The following is a 16,031-nucleotide window of genomic DNA, read 5'->3' on the forward strand; positions in this document are numbered from 1 at the left end:
AAGCCTACCTTATATTTCAAGATAATTTATCATTATACTCCTTACTCTACACATAACTTATGAACTAACCCAAATTCCAAAAGACTGGTATCATATTCATTTCAGGTGAGAACTAAATATAAGGCAGATCACTTTCTTAAAATTTCAGTCAGTTGTATACTACCTCTAGGATTTTTAGCTGTAACTCTGCACTACCTGTATTATTGAATGTTTAAATTAAAATTGACTCAAACTTTTAACAGCTTTACTGAGATATATCTGTTTAAGTGTACAATTCAAAGGTTCTTAGAGTTTATACAGAGTTGTGTAGTCATCACCACAATCTAATTTGACAACATTTCTACTGCCCCCAAAAGAAATCCTATACCCAGAAAGTCCTACCATCTTCTCCCCCAGCCCTAGGCAACCATTTACTCTCTGTCTCTACAGATTTTCCTGTTCAGCACATTTCACACAAATGATGGAAGGTCCAGCAAGTAAATAAGTTAATTTACTTACTAGACTGTACAACAGCTTGAGTCTGTGCAGAGGTTCCTGATGCTATATTAGTTAATGCCCATGCAGCTTCAAACTGTAATGAAGGACTGTAAAAAACAAAAAAAATCTTTAGACACATAACTACCATTTAAGACCCACAGATTACATGGTTATCCTTTACCTTGTCCTTGAATTTCGCCTCATTACGTCCAAGTGCCTGTTGAATATCTCCACTTGAATGTCTCATTTGCTCTCAAAGTCAGTCAATATAAACACTTCTTTAGGTTCATTGGCAGTTGCAACATTTAGCCAGTCATTATTTTCCTTGACCTCTTTCTCTCCCACAGATATCTAACCAATATAGGTCATATCAATTTTACCTCTTAAATATTTCTTACATTTATAGTGCCATCCAAAATATCACTGTGGTAGCTGAAGCCCTCATCATCTCATCTGAATCACTGCCACAACCTCTAGACAGGTTTTAAAGCTCTGACTCCACTACATCACCTGCTTCACATACCAGCAATATTACAAGGCTACATAATTTTGCTGAAAGGATAAGATCATTATAATTTGGAATGGTGATGGAAGACTTCACAAAGAAAGTGAAAACTGAACTAGGTGTTCCAAGAGTGATAAAGAAAGAAAGGCACTAACAGCTGGAAATACAAATAAAACCACCATGGCTGGGATGATCATGATGTGTGCAGCTGACAACAACACAGAGACCAAGAGAGCTGAAGCCAAGAAGATATGCAACACTGTAACATGGGATAAAACTGCAAGGGTAAGTTACTGTGTGTGTGTGTGTGTGTGTGTAGCAGGACTTAAATCTCAGGATAAAACTGCAAGGGTAAGTTACAGTGTGTGTGTGTGTGTGTGTGTGTGTGTGTGTGTGTGTGTGTGTGTAAAACTGCAAGGGTAAGTTACAGTGTGTGTGTGTGTGTGTGTGTGTGTGTGTAAAACTGCAAGGGTAAGTTACAGTGTGTGTGTGTCAGGATAAAACTGCAAGGGTAAGTTACTGTGTGTGTGTGTGTGTGTGTGTGTGTGTGTGTAGCAGGACTTAAATCTCAGGATAAAACTGCAAGGGTAAGTTACAGTGTGTGTGTGTGTGTGTGTGTGTGTGTGTGTGTGTGTATAAAACTGCAAGGGTAAGATACAGTTTGTGTGTGTGTGAGGATAAAACTGCAAGGGTAAGTTACTCTGTGTGTGTGTGAGTGAGTGTGTGTGTGTGTGTGTGTGTGAGGATAAAACTGCAAGGGTAAGTTACTGTGTGTGTGTCAGGATAAAACTGCAAGGGTAAGTTACTGTGTGTGTGTGTGTGTAGCAGGACTCAAATCTCAGGCTTCAGGACTTAGAATTTATTCTACAGACATACCAAGTGTAGAGTGCTACTGAAAAGTGAAGTAAAGAAAACAATGTTGAAGTCCATGAAGAAGAGATAAAAATGGTCAAAGGCTGATATAAGAAAAATCTGTTAAGAAGAAATTATCTATGTTAAGTTAGGGTAGATAGCTGAAAAATATCAATTCTTTTCAAACAGAATGCCAAGGTGGGAGGAGGTGGGAATGAGCAAAAACCAAGGAAAGCCAAAGGTTAGGAACTTAGAAGAAACTCTATAAATATCAAAGAAAGAGTGAGGTTGTTAATATCAAAAGATTAGAGAGATCAGAGAAGGAAAAGGTTTTAAGAAAAGAAAATGTCAGTGATAATAGCAAGCAGTAAGGTTAAAAAGATGGAATAGACCAGACAATGAAGCAGCAGACAAGAACCATCAACACATGATGAACTTTGGCAAAAGGCAAGAAATAAGAGGGTATCGAAGTTGAGGAGAAATAAAAGAATGATAAAATCAAAGATGATGAGATAGTTTATGTTGTCTCAGACTAGAAGGAGAAAAAGTTATTAAACTAGGATATATGGTTTGGCAAACTACTGATAATGAGGGCCTGAAATGAGAAAACAGAAAGATGTAAAAATACAATTACAAAGCTAGGGAAAGTCTTCTAAGATGTCATTTAAAAAGAGAGAGATAAGATAGAGAAAATAAGTAATAAAATGAGTGCAATAAGTAAACAATGAAGAAACATTTATTGTATGCTTGGTATTATGTGGTATTTTGTATACATTATTTTCATTCCTTGCAACCACCTAAATTTTATAGATTAGGTACCTAAGCATCAAATGCTATTTGGGTTTAGGTCAGTAGCAAACCCCAGATTTAAACCAAGGTCTATTCAGCTCCAGTCTTGGGTCTTTTATATTATGACACAACTGCTCATAACAAATCCATTAAGTCAGACTGAAACTATTGACAATTTTCTATTTTTACCTTCAGTGGTAGTTATACATGTCTGTATATATTTCAGCATACTCTTCTGTTATATATACAAGCTACATTTCACAGACACACCCATACAAATGAGCCCATGACAAAGACAAAAATGCAAAATAAATAAAATGGAAAAGAAGAGAAGAAAAAAGAAAAGCAGCTCAAGAGCTAAAAAAGAAAGAAACAAAGAAAAAAGAGGGCCCTAAAGGTAGAGGCAAACAGAATTAAAAAAAAAAAAAATTGAAATAAAACTTATTTTTGCTTAAATAACTCTTACAGAAAACATATATGATAGTATTTAAAAAGTTGTTAACGGCTTTTGGAGAGATGGCTGTGCCACATAATGGAAAAAGAATGAAGTATTTTAAAATAATAAAAACCCTTAGTGGAAACATTTATAATGCTACTATTTTAATCTAGTCACCTGAAAATCTCACAGACAATATTTAGCAAAATACCCCCAAGTTTTAGTCTAAATGATCCTTAAAAGAAAAATGAGCCTTTGTTTAAATGTATTTTGGGGTTCAGACTTACATTCTACCCAGTTAACTCAAACTGATGAATTTAAGATCTAGCACACCAAGATCTCTCCAAATACTAGTAGAAATGGGGCCAGTACCTCAAAAGATACCAAGTGGTGTTTTTCTCTTTCTATTTTGGGAAATTATAATCTGCCCTCTTATTTTTAATTTACCACAAATAAAAAACCATGATGATAGACAACTAATCATGGCTGGAGTTCTGCTAAAGACTTCACAGAGTATCAGTGGATCAGCTGGAATATTCCCAGGGTAAGAAAGAGCTACTCAGTTCTGGAAACCATTCATGTTGACTCAAGTCATGAGGTTAATCTATATATAGACTCATAAGCAAAGAATGACTCAAACACTATTTGGGTTGTTTTAAAACATTACTGAAGAAAAAGCCAACTAACAAATAAAGACTATAAATGTTTGAGATAATTTAGAACAGACAATAAACAGACATTAAAATTTTCCTAGAAAATACACACACATACTTTATAAACAAAAAGAAAAGCACTTAGGTCTGCAGAGTATGATCACAGTATTAAGAAAATTGTGTTAAAATACATGACAAATGAAAAATGTGATAAAAGCAAAACCAAATGGAACCCATTACTTAAATAATAATCCCAAATTTTCAGTTGGCTGAAAAAAGTGAACAGGGAGTCAAATCCATACTTACTTATCATCCCTTTCTAGACATTTCACTAGAATTGGTAAAATCCCAGATTTTATTAGGTCATCAATTGGTGGATTTCTGTCACTGGATAAAAGCTTTCTACAAAAAGAAGTATGAGAAATTAACTGCTGTAAGTTTCAAACTATGAACAGAAATAACAATGTACTACTACTTCTAGACCAGGTGTGACATAATTCTCTCTCTGGACAAATTCATCCTTACCTTGCAGCCTGGACAGCACTCAACTGGACCACTGGGTTATCACTTGTGGCATTCTGCAACACCAAACATAAATTTCAGAAATTAAAAAAAAAAAAAAAATCAATTTCAAAATACTTCAAAAAGAGAATATTAAATTAATAACATACCTGCAATATAGCTTCTAGTGTTACATTTTGCTTAAAAAGAAAAAAAGATAGTTCAGCAAAGAGTTTAATAGCAAAATTACATTAATTAATGTATTTACTAAAGTTAAGAGTTAATATATCCTAATTATCATTGTAAAATTAGTATTAAGATTGAGAATAAAGTTCTCTGGTTATTATAAGAATCACTTTTACAACACCTTATAAGCAAGGTTAACTTACTGCTTTAAAATCAGCATCAACATCTGAATCTTCTAAACTTTCCTCTTGGGGAACATTTCTTTTTTTCAGTAAGTGTTCATCTCTTTTGTTCTGAAAGACAACCAATAAAATAGTTAAGTTGTAAAGGCTGCTGCTAATGAAAATGTCATTAAAATTATTTCAACTTTATCAGCCAACTGTGAAATAAACACTAAATCTCTTTATAAGGATAATATGAATTAAATATGTATATTGCAAATCAGTGACAGGACACATTCTGGATTTGGTAACAAAATTAACTGGTTTAAAGACCAGCACTCAGATACACACAATTTATTAGGCAGCAACTGTTTTCACCAATACTGTGCTTCCTAATTTGTAATGAAGATTCAAATTTTAAATTATTATGCTCCTGCTGCTAAGTTGCATCAGTCGTGTCCGACCCCACAGACAGCAGCACACCAGGCTCCTATGTCCCTGGGATTCTCCAGGCAAGAATACTGAAGTGGGTTGCCATTTCCTTCTCTTATTATAAAGGTCCAGCAAATATATTTCAACTAGTATACTAGCTTTCATCAACTTACTGCTAATGGTTGCCTGAAGCAATGCATTTATTAAGAAGCCAGCTTAATGAGGGTTTATTGCTCAAATGTTAAGATTTCTATGTATCTATGTATCCCACTTATTGGGAGTGCAGGAATGGGAATTCACTAGCAAAAATGTCCTCTACTTCCTATTACCTCAGTTTTAAACTCTTATTTCTACATTTTATGGGATTTGAATTCTTTGTAATGGCAATGTGTGCCATTTTACATAATATATAACTGGGTAAATGACAATTTTTCTTTTTTGAGTTTGTCTACAGAATTAAAAATAGATAAAAGACTCTGATATCTAAGATTCTTTTCAATTTAAAACTTCCAAGACTTTACCTTCTGGTCTTCAATATTTACAGAAGTGTTTGATTACAACAGAAAGGTACTGATGATGTATTAATACTGATGCTAAAAATTCAGATCAAATAGAAAAACCAGAGACAGAGGAGACTTACTGGGTCACATGCACGGCATTTACTTTTGCGCTCTGTGTAAGTAATCATGTTTAAACTAGATGCTTACATGTACGCTAATGCTTAAGAGATTACCAACTTCAAATTATATCACAGCACATTTAGTATCTACTCAAATAATTAATTCTACATTATTTTCAAATCAATGCGTCTCACAAATACGAAAACCATGCACTGATATTTTATAGTCTCAAGTGGCTCCCCACAGAATACTTACTAATTTACAGAGAAAAAACTTGGCAGATAAGTGTCCTGATCAAATGGCAAAAAAGTTATAATTGAGTAAAGGAAAAAATACATGTAACTCACGGAATTCTACTCAAAATTCTGTAATGGCCTATATGGGGGAAAATAAAATCTTAAACAGAAAATATGTCTCTTCAAGGAAATTAGTGATACCAAGAGACCATTTCATGCAAAGATGGGCACAATAAAGGGCAGAAACGGTATGGACTTAACAGAAGGAGAAGACAGTAAGAAGAGGTGGCAAGAATACACAGAAGAACTATACAAAAAAGATCTTCATGACCCAGATAACCACAATGGTGTGATCACTGACCTAGAGCCAGACATCCTGGAATGCAAAGTCAAGCAGGTCCTCAGGAAGCATCACTACGAACAAAGCTAGTGGAGGTGATGGAATTCCACTTGAGCAATTTCAAATCCTAAAACATGACGCTATAAAAGTGCTGTAACTCAATATGCCAGCAAATTTGGAAAACTCAGCAGTGGCCACAAGACTAGAAAAGGTCAGTTTTCATTTCAATCCCTAAGAAAGGCAATGCCAAAGAATGATCAAACTACTGTAACACTGCACTCATCTCACACACTAGTAAAGTAATGCTCAAAATTGCCCAAGCCAGGCTTCAACAGTACGTGAACCATGAACTTCCAGATGTTCAAGTTGGATTTAGAAAAGGCAGAAGAACCAGAGGTCAAATTGACAACATCCGCTGGATCACTGAAAAAGACAAAGAGTTCCAGAAAAACATCTGCTTCTGCTTTATTGATTATGCAAAGTCTTTGACTGTGTAGATCACAACAAATTGGAAAATTCTGAAAGAGATGGGAATACCAGACCACCTGACTTGCTTTCCTGAGGAATCCGTATGCAGGTTAAGAACCAACAGTTAGAACTGGGCATGGAACAACAGACTGGTTCCAAATTGGGAAAGGAGTACGTCAAGGCTGTATATTGTTCCCATGCTTACTTAACTCATACGCAGAGTATATCATGTGAAATGCCAGGCTGTATGGAGCACAAACTGGAATCAAGACTGCTGGGAAAAATATCAATAACCTCAGATATGCAGATGACACGACCGTTACGGCAGAAAATGAAGAGGAACTAAAGAGCCTCTTGATGGAAGGGAAAGAGAAGAGTGAAAAAGTTGGCTTAAAACTCAACATTCAGAAATCTAAGATCATGGCATCTGGTCCCATCACTTCATGGCAAATAGATGGGGAAACAGTGGAAACACTGATAGACTTTATTTTTTTGGGCTCCATAATCACTGCAGATGGTTACTGCAGCCATGAAATCAAGGGACACTTGCTCCTTGGAAGAAAAGCTATGACCAACCTAGACAGCATATTAAAAAGCAGAGACATTACTTTGCCAACAAAGGTCCGTCTAGTCAAAGCTATGGTTTTTCCAGTGGTAATGTATGGATGTGAGAGTTGGACTATAAAGAAAGCTGAGCACCAAAGAATTGATGCTTTTGAACTGTGGTGTTGGAGAAGACTCTTGAGAGTCCCTTGGACTGCAAGGAGATCCAAGCAGTCCATCCTAAAGGAAATCAGTCCTGAATATTCATTGGAAGGACTGATGCTGAATCTGAAGCTCCAATGCTTTGGCCACCTGATGTGAAGAACTGGCTCACTGGAAAAGACCCTGATGCCGGGTAAGATTGAAGGCAGGAGGAGAAGGGGACAACAGAGCATGAGATGGATGGATGGCATGACCGGCTCAATGGACATGAGTTTGAGCGAGCACAGTGAAGCCAGGGGTGCTGCAGTCAATGGGGTCGCAGAGTCTGACATGACTGAGAGACTGAACTGAACTGATAGCTGATTTACAACGTTGTGTTAGTTTCAGGTATACAGCAAAATGAATCAGCTATCAGTTGCTTCTCCTCCTGCCTTCAATCTTTCCCAACATCAGGGTCTTTTCCAATAAGCCAGTTCTTCACATCAGGTGGCCAATCAGATTCAGCATCAATCCTCCAATGAATATTCAGGACTGATTTCCTTTAGGATTGACAGGTTTGATCTCCTTGCAGGCCAATAAAAAAATTTTTTTTAAATTTCAGATACATTTTAAAAAGACAAAACAGTAAATGAAAATCAACACAGTATGCCTTCTCATCGATGTGCTGAGAAAACAGTATCATCTTGGTGGTACTCCTGAGCATAATAATAGTAATAATAACAACGACCATCTGAGAAAAGTCAGACAAACATAAATGGGCCATTCTATTAAAAAATCAGTCTATATATTCAAATACACTGTCATGAAAGATATAGACTGAAGAACTACTGGATCAAAGGAGACTTAAGAAACGATACAACTAATTGCAATGTCTAATCCTAGATTGGATCTTGGATTTATAAAAGAATATTATGGGAAAAAGCTAGCAAAGTATGAGTGATGGTCTATGGATTAGATAGAAATTTAGGTGAACTTGAAAAAAGAACTGTGATTACACTGGAAGGTGTATGAAAATAATGTACTAAGGGTGTAAGGGGGCACCATGCCGCAACTTAACTGGTTGGGGGGTTATATAAATATATATATTTATTTATCAGGGAGAAAGTGAGAATAAGGCAAATATGGGAAAATGCCAAGAATCAAGGAAGTTGGGTGCTGAGTGCTGTACTTTTCGGGTACTATTCTTGAAATCCTGAATTTCAAACTGCAAGTATGAAATTTTTTCCAAATTAAAAAAAAATGTATGCTTTTCACTTTGTGAATTACAACACAGTTAACCCTAAAATCCATTATTGTTTGTTATTCAGTCGCTAAGTAGTGTCTGACTCTTAGCGACCCCATGGACTGCAGCACACCAGGGTTCCCTGTCTTCCACCATCTTCTGGAGTTTAAGTTCATGTCCATGGAGTGAGTGATGCCATCTAGCCATCTCAACCTTTTGCCTTTCTTCTCCTTTTGCTTTCAATCTTCCCCAGCATTAGGATCTTTACCAATGAGTAATCACGTGGCCAAAGTATTGGAGCTTCAGCTTCAAGCATCAGTCCTTCCAATGAATATTCATCAGATATTTAGGACTGACTGGTTTGATCTCCCTGCCGTCCAAGGGACTCCAAGAGTCTTCTCCAGCACTACAATTCTAAACCATCAATTCTTTGGCACTCAAGTTTTTTTATGGTTCAATTCTCACATCCGTACCTGACTACTGGGAAAACAACAGCTTTGACTATACGGACCTTTGTTGGAAAAGCAATGTCTCTGTTTTTTAATATAGTGTCTAGGTTTGTCATAGCTTTCTTTCCAAGATGCAAGTGTCTTCTAATTTCATGGCTGTAGTCACCATCTGCAGTGATTTTGGAGCCCAAAAAATTGACATCAAATTGTCAATATTCGTTGGATCATAGAGATAGCAAGGGAATTCCAGAAAAACATCTACTTCTGCTTCACTGACTACGAGAAAGCCTTTGACCGTGTGGCTCACAACAACACGTATTATATGGTAATTTTTAACAATTCTTGTAATTTAAGCCATCTAAAAAGTTTCAACAAAGTTGACTGATTTGACAAAACAAAAATTATTCTAACCCTGATTCTATTCTCATCCTCTGTTTCCTCTAACTTTACCAGAGTCTGAATAATTAAGCTTTCTAAGGTCTTTCAGGGATCTTACACCCCCTATTCCTCCTACTCTCCCAGGTATTTCAGGCACAAAAGTAATACAAGAGCATAAGCACAACTAAATCCTCCTCTGTACACAGATGCCCAATCCAGGGATAGCATTTTACCATTATATATTATGTCTGCTGTAAGGAAGCTCCTTTCTAATTCGCTAAATTTTCTTTTTCAGACACACATAGGTGCTCAATTTTACTAAACTGTGCTTTTAAAAAAAAGTCTATTCAAATGGCCACATAATTCTCTCCTTTCATCTATAAATGTGGTAAACTGTGAGTTTTTAATGTTAAACTCAGAACTTCTTAATGTTCAACTTATAAGCTGGGATAAACCTGTCTTGGAATTAAAATATGTATGTATATTCATTACTGGATTCAATTTAATAATACTTTATGTGGGATTTTTTTCCCACCTATGTTCATAAGTGAAACTGGCTTATATACATCTTTTCTCACTCTGTCTTTGCCTGATTCTTGGTGTTATGGTTTGTTAATCTTATAAAATGAGTTTAGAAATGTTCCCTCTACCTTCTCTGAAATCACTAAGTAAGGCTAAAATTGTCAGTCCCTTGAATGTTTGCTGGAGTTCTATCTGTGAGTACTTTTTCTTTTCAGGGCAATAAAAGAGGTTAAATTTTTAGTTACTGATCTAATTAATTGTTTTAAAATCTATTCAGGTTTTAAAATTTCTTCTTGAGTAAGCTGGGTAAATTGTTTTAAATTTTTCCACTGGGAAATTGTTTCACCTAAGTTTTCAAATTTATTGGCATAAAATTGTTCATATTCAAATTGTGGTTGTTTTAGAAAATGGTTACCATACCCCTTCTGATATCCATGCCTTTGGATAATCTGGTCCTGTGTTTATTCCAGGTATGGCCATGTAACTTGCTTTGACAATGGACTTGAGTTTAGTAAATCAACTTGAAAAGTTCCTCCACATCCAAGCATGTCCTCTCTTGCCACTTATATAATTCTAGAGCCACCAGGTGAACAACTGTGAGCTTGCCTGTTGCAGGATGAGGCTATGTGGAAGACAACTAAGGTCTCAGTCAGTAGTAAGAAACTTCTATGAGACCATCTTAGATCATCCAGTCACCAGCTAACCCACCAGCGGACCAGAGATGAGTGAAGGAACCCAAGCAGAGATCAGGTGAACCGGCCCAGAACAGAAGAACCACTCTGCCAACCCACAGAATTGTCAGTGGAATAAAATGGTTATTTTGTTCCTAAGCCACCAGGCTTTGGAGTGGTTCATTGTTGTTATTCAGTCACTAAGTCGTGTCTGACTCTGAAACCGCATGGATTGAAGCATGCCAGGCTTCCCTGTCCTTCACTATGTCCCAGTGTTGGGTCAAACTAATGTCCATTGAATTGGTGATGCCATCCAACCATCTCATCCTCTGTCTCCCCCTTCTTCTCCTGCCCTCAATCCTTCCCAGCATCAGGGTCTTTTCTAATGAGTTGGTTCTTCACATCATGTGGCGAAAGTACTGGAGCTTCAGCATTAATCTTTCCAATGAATATTCAGGGTTGATTTCCTTTAGGATTGACTGGTTTGATCTCCTTGCCAGCCAACGGACTCACAAGAGTCTTCTCATACCGTAAAAACGAAGTGATGTGAAAGTTAAAGTGTTACTTGCTCAGTTGTGTCCAATTCTTTGCGACCCCATGGACTGTAGCCCGCCAGTCTCCTCTATCCGTAGAATTCTGCAGGCAAGAACACTGGAGTGGGAAGCCATTCCCTTCTCCAGGGGATCTATACTACGCAGGGAAGTAATGTACTAATATTTTTTAAAAATAATGCTACATATGAATTAACATGCCTTTTAAATTCCTTTCATTCCCCTCTACCTGCTATAAATTTCTCCTATAAAGGTAACTCTTCAATTCCACAGGTTCTGACATGTAATATCTTTCTCTTGGTCATATATTGGTGTTAGTTAACTTCCAATAGGATTTCTTTATGCTCAAGGTATTGAGAAGTGCTTACTTTTCCCCAACAATTATGAGGTTTTGGTAACTTTCTCATTCACTGATTTCTCATTTAATTGTTTTGTAATCAGAGAACAAAGTCTGTACAACACTGAAATTATCTGACATTTGCTTTAAAACAGAGTTTCCCAAACTTTTTCAGTACATAGTATAAGCCAAAGGCAATATCCAACAGTTTTCTTTATCAAATAGTTAGATCCAAACTAGTTAATAGTAATTTGGGAGCTGGGGGGTGGGGCGCTGCCAAGGCAAACATAAGTTTAAAGAAAATATCTTTATTTCACTTAGAAAAAATATGTAATTGAAAAAAACACAGTGCAATCTAATGGTCAAATTATGAACTATTTCAGTTCTGTGGTAATGAATGATTCTGTGGTATCTGAAATGTTAAGTGTCACTGTGCTTCTCATAAAAATTTAGAATATCCGAAGGTATTCCTCTGATTCACTAGAGTTCCATCTTACCTCACTGCACAGTGCAGCAACTAAGGCTGCACTTAGTTCACAAAAGCAATATTCAAATATGCATGCGGCTTTATATGTGTATATTAGATATCAAATACTTGCAAATTAAGTTATTTACCTATCTCTTATTAACTGGTGTATTTAAAAGTTCTCCCATAATGGACAAATTTCTCCTTGTAATTGTGTCAATTCTGGCTTACATATATTAATATCTGGGCATACAAAAGTTTAGTGTTGTTATAGCTTCTCAGTTACAACAACTAAGGGATACTCTAGAAGTCTGGTGTACTGCAGTCCACGGGGTCACAAAGAGTCGGACACAACTTAGTGACTGAACAACAACAGCTTCTTAGTACGTTGCTTCTTTTATCAAGAATTAAAGTAACAACCTTCATAGCTGAATTCAAATCATCCTAACAAAGTCCATTTTGGGTATCCTAGGACATGAAAGTTATACTTTACTCTTAATAAAAAATATGTACAACCGAAGTTAAGATGATCAATCCCTGGGCAGACTGCTGGTGATGTGATTAATCACCAAAACAAGCAACTTCAACTGTCCTTTTGCTTGTCACTTAGAGATCTTTACCCTCTTAGAGACTGTGCTATAGTAAGTTCAGCATCTACAAAGGTATCTTTTTCTTTGATCAAGTGGGAGGGGAGCTCAGAGGATATAGAAACTGGCCTAGTTTATCTCCAAACACATACACACAGACTAGATACATTTTAAAGTTCTTTTAGAAATCCATTATTAATCTGTTGCCTCATATATGTATTTAATACTTCTTAGATTTTCTGTTTTCTGACAACTGGTTGAACCACACGGAACTGCCACTTAGTACATCAAAAAGTTTAAACATTTACATTAAGAGGCATTATAGCATAATGGTTAAAAACTCATCTGCCATTTTTCAGCTAGAGACTGACCCAGACTTGCCCAAGCGTATCCAGGAGTCTCCAGCGGAGGCATGGGTCAGTGGTGGCCTGCTGCAGGATCCAGAGCGCTGAGTGCAGGAGACCTTTGGAAAGAGGTCGCCATTATCTCCATTACCTCCACCATAGTTTGGCCTCAGGTCAAAAAACAGGGAGGGAACACAGCCCCACCCATCAACAAAAAACTGGATTAAAGATTTACTGAGCATGGCACCATCTGAATAAGACGCAGTTTCCCCTCAGTCAGTTTCCCCTATCAGGAAGCTTCCATAAGCCTCTTATCCTTATCCAGCAGAGGGCAGAAAGAACGAAAACCACAATCACAAAAAACTAATCAATCTGATGACATGGACCACAGCCTTGTCTAACTTAATGGAACTATGAGCCATACTGTGTAGGGCCACCCAAGACGGACAGATGTGGTCCATTGGAGAAGGGAATGGCAAATCACTTCAGTAGCCTTGCCTTGAGAAGCCCATAAGCAATATGAAATGGCAAAAAGATAGGACACTGAAAGATGAACTTCTCAGGTCGGCAGGTGCCCAATATGCTACTGGAGATCAGCGGAGAAATAACTCCAAAAAGAATGAAGAGACCGAGACAAAGCAAAAATAACACCCACAGTTGCAGATGTGACTGGTGATGGAAGGAAAGTCCGATGCTGTAAAGAGCAATACTGCATAGGAACCTGGAATGTTAGGTCCATGAATCAAGGTAAATTAGAAGTGGTCAAACAGAAGATGGCAAGAGTAAACATCGACATTTTAGGAATCAGTGAACTTAGATGGACTGGAATGGGTGAATTTAACTCCGAAGACCATTATATCTATTACTGTGGGCAAAAATCCCTTAGAAGAAATGGAACAGCCCTCATAGTCAACAAAAGAGTCCAAAATGTAGTACCTGGATGCAATCTCAAAAATAACAGAATGATCTCTGTTCATTTCCAAGGCAAACCACTCAATATCACAGTGGTGGTTATGGTGGTGGTTTAGTCGCTAAGTTGTGTCCAACTCTTGCGATCCTACCAGGATCCACTGTCCATGGGATCCTCCAGGCAAGAATACTGGAGTGGGTTGCCATTTCCTTCTCCAGGGGATCTTCCCGATCCATGAATCGAACTGGGACTCCTGCATTCCAGGCAGATGATATACCAACTGAGCTATAAAGGAAGCCCAATATCACAGTAATCCAGATCTATGTCCCAACCAGTAATGCTGAAGAAGCTGAAGTTAAATGGTTTGATGAAGACCGACAAGACCTTCTAGAACTAACACCCCCAAAAGATGTTCTTTTCATTATAAGGGACTGGAATGCAAAAGTAGGAAGTCAAGAGATACCTGGAGTAACAGGCTAATTTGGCCTTCGAGCACAAAATGAAGCAGGGCAAAGGCTAACAGAGTTTTGCCAAGAGAACGCACTGGTCACAGCAAACACCCTCTTCCAACAACAAAAGGGAAGACCCTACACATGGACATCACCAGATAATCAATATCAAAATCAGATTGATTATATTCTTTGCAGCCAAAGATAAGAGAAGCTCTATACAGTCAGCAAAAACAAGACTGGGAGCTGACTGTGGCTCAGATCATGAATTCCTTATTGCAAAATGAAAATGAAAGTGTTAGTCCCTAAGTCGTATCCGACTCTTTGCGTCTGTCCATCGAATTCTCCAGGTAAGAATAGTGGAGTGGGTTGTCATTTCCTTCTCCAGGGGATTGTCCCAACAGAGGAATCGAACCCAGGGCTCCTGCACTGCAGGCAGATTCTTTACTGACTCAGCTATGAGGGAAGCCCCACGTCAAACTTAAATTGAAGAAGGTAGGAAAAACCAATAGACCATTCAGGAATGACCTAATGAAATCCCTTACAAACATATGGAAGTCACAAATAGATTCAAGGGATTAGATATAATAGAGTAACTGAAGAACTATGGATGGAGGTTTGGGGCAGTGATCAAGACCATCCCCAAGAAAAAGAAATGCAAAAAGGCAAAATGGCTGTCTGAGGAAGCCTTAGAAATTAGCTGAAAAAAGAAGAGAAGCGAAAGGCAAAGGACAAAAGGAAAAAAAAAACCCAAATTTGAATGCAGTGTTTCAAAGAATAGCAAGGAGAGAAAAGAAAGCTTTCCTCAGTGACCAATGCAAAGAAATAGAGGAAAACAACAGAATGGGAAAGACTAGACATCTCTTCAAGAAAATTAGAGATATTAGGGGAACATTTCATGCAAAGATAGGCACAATAAAGGACAGATATGGTATGGACTTAACAGAAGGAGAAGACAGTAAGAAGAGGTGGCAAGAACACACAGAAGAACTATACAAAAAAGATCTTCACGACCCAGATAACAACAATAGTGTGATCACTTACATAGAGCCAGACATCCTGGAATGTGAAGTCAAGAGGGTCTTAGGAAGAATCACTACAAACAAAGCTAGTGGAGGTGATGGAATTCCACTTGAGCTATTTCAAATCCTAAAAGATGATGCTGTGAAAGTGCTGCAGTCAATATGCCAGCAAATTTGAAAACAGCAGTGGCCACAGGACTGGAAAAGGTCAGTTTTCATTCCAATCCCAAACAAAGGCAATGAATGATCAAACTACTGTAAAACTGCACTCATCTCACACACTAGTAAAAAGTAATGCTCAAAACTCTCTAAGCCAGGCTTCAACAGTACATGAATCATGAACTTCCAGATGTTCAAGCTGGATTTAGAAAAGGCAGAGGAACCAGAGATCAAATTGCCAACATCCTCTGGATCATCGAAAAAGACAGTTTCAGAAAAACATCTACTTTTGCTTTATTGACTACACCAAAGCCTTTGACTGTGTGGATCACAACAAACTGTAGAAAATCCTGAAGGGATGGGAATACCAGACCACCTGACCTGCCTCCTGAGAAATCTGTATGCAGGTCAGGAAGCAACAGTTAGAACTGGACATGGAACAACAGACCGGTTTCAATTTGGGAAAGGAGTATGTCAAGGCTGTATATTGTCATCCTACTTATTTAACTTATATGCAGAGTACATCATGAGAAACACTGGGCTGGATGAAGCAAAAGCTGAAATCAAGATTGCTGGGAGAAATATCAATAACCTCAGATATAC

At 37.5% G+C, this 16,031-nt stretch overlaps 1 protein-coding gene across 1 annotated transcript in view; it reads right to left on the reverse strand.

Annotated features, from left to right (window-relative positions):
* Positions 1-16,031, reverse strand: part of KPNA3 (karyopherin subunit alpha 3) — a 94,114-nt gene that overhangs the window by 22,707 nt on the left and 55,376 nt on the right. The window contains exons 3-7 of the mRNA XM_070471252.1: positions 4,603-4,692; positions 4,384-4,413; positions 4,238-4,290; positions 4,019-4,114; positions 499-584 (exon numbers count right to left, since the gene is read on the reverse strand). Of these exons, the coding sequence (XP_070327353.1) occupies positions 499-584; positions 4,019-4,114; positions 4,238-4,290; positions 4,384-4,413; positions 4,603-4,692 (355 nt within the window). The remainder of the gene's footprint in view (positions 1-498; positions 585-4,018; positions 4,115-4,237; positions 4,291-4,383; positions 4,414-4,602; positions 4,693-16,031) is intronic.

This window comes from Odocoileus virginianus, chromosome 8, assembly GCF_023699985.2.
Source record: "Odocoileus virginianus isolate 20LAN1187 ecotype Illinois chromosome 8, Ovbor_1.2, whole genome shotgun sequence".
Classification (NCBI taxonomy): Eukaryota; Metazoa; Chordata; class Mammalia; order Artiodactyla; family Cervidae; genus Odocoileus; species Odocoileus virginianus.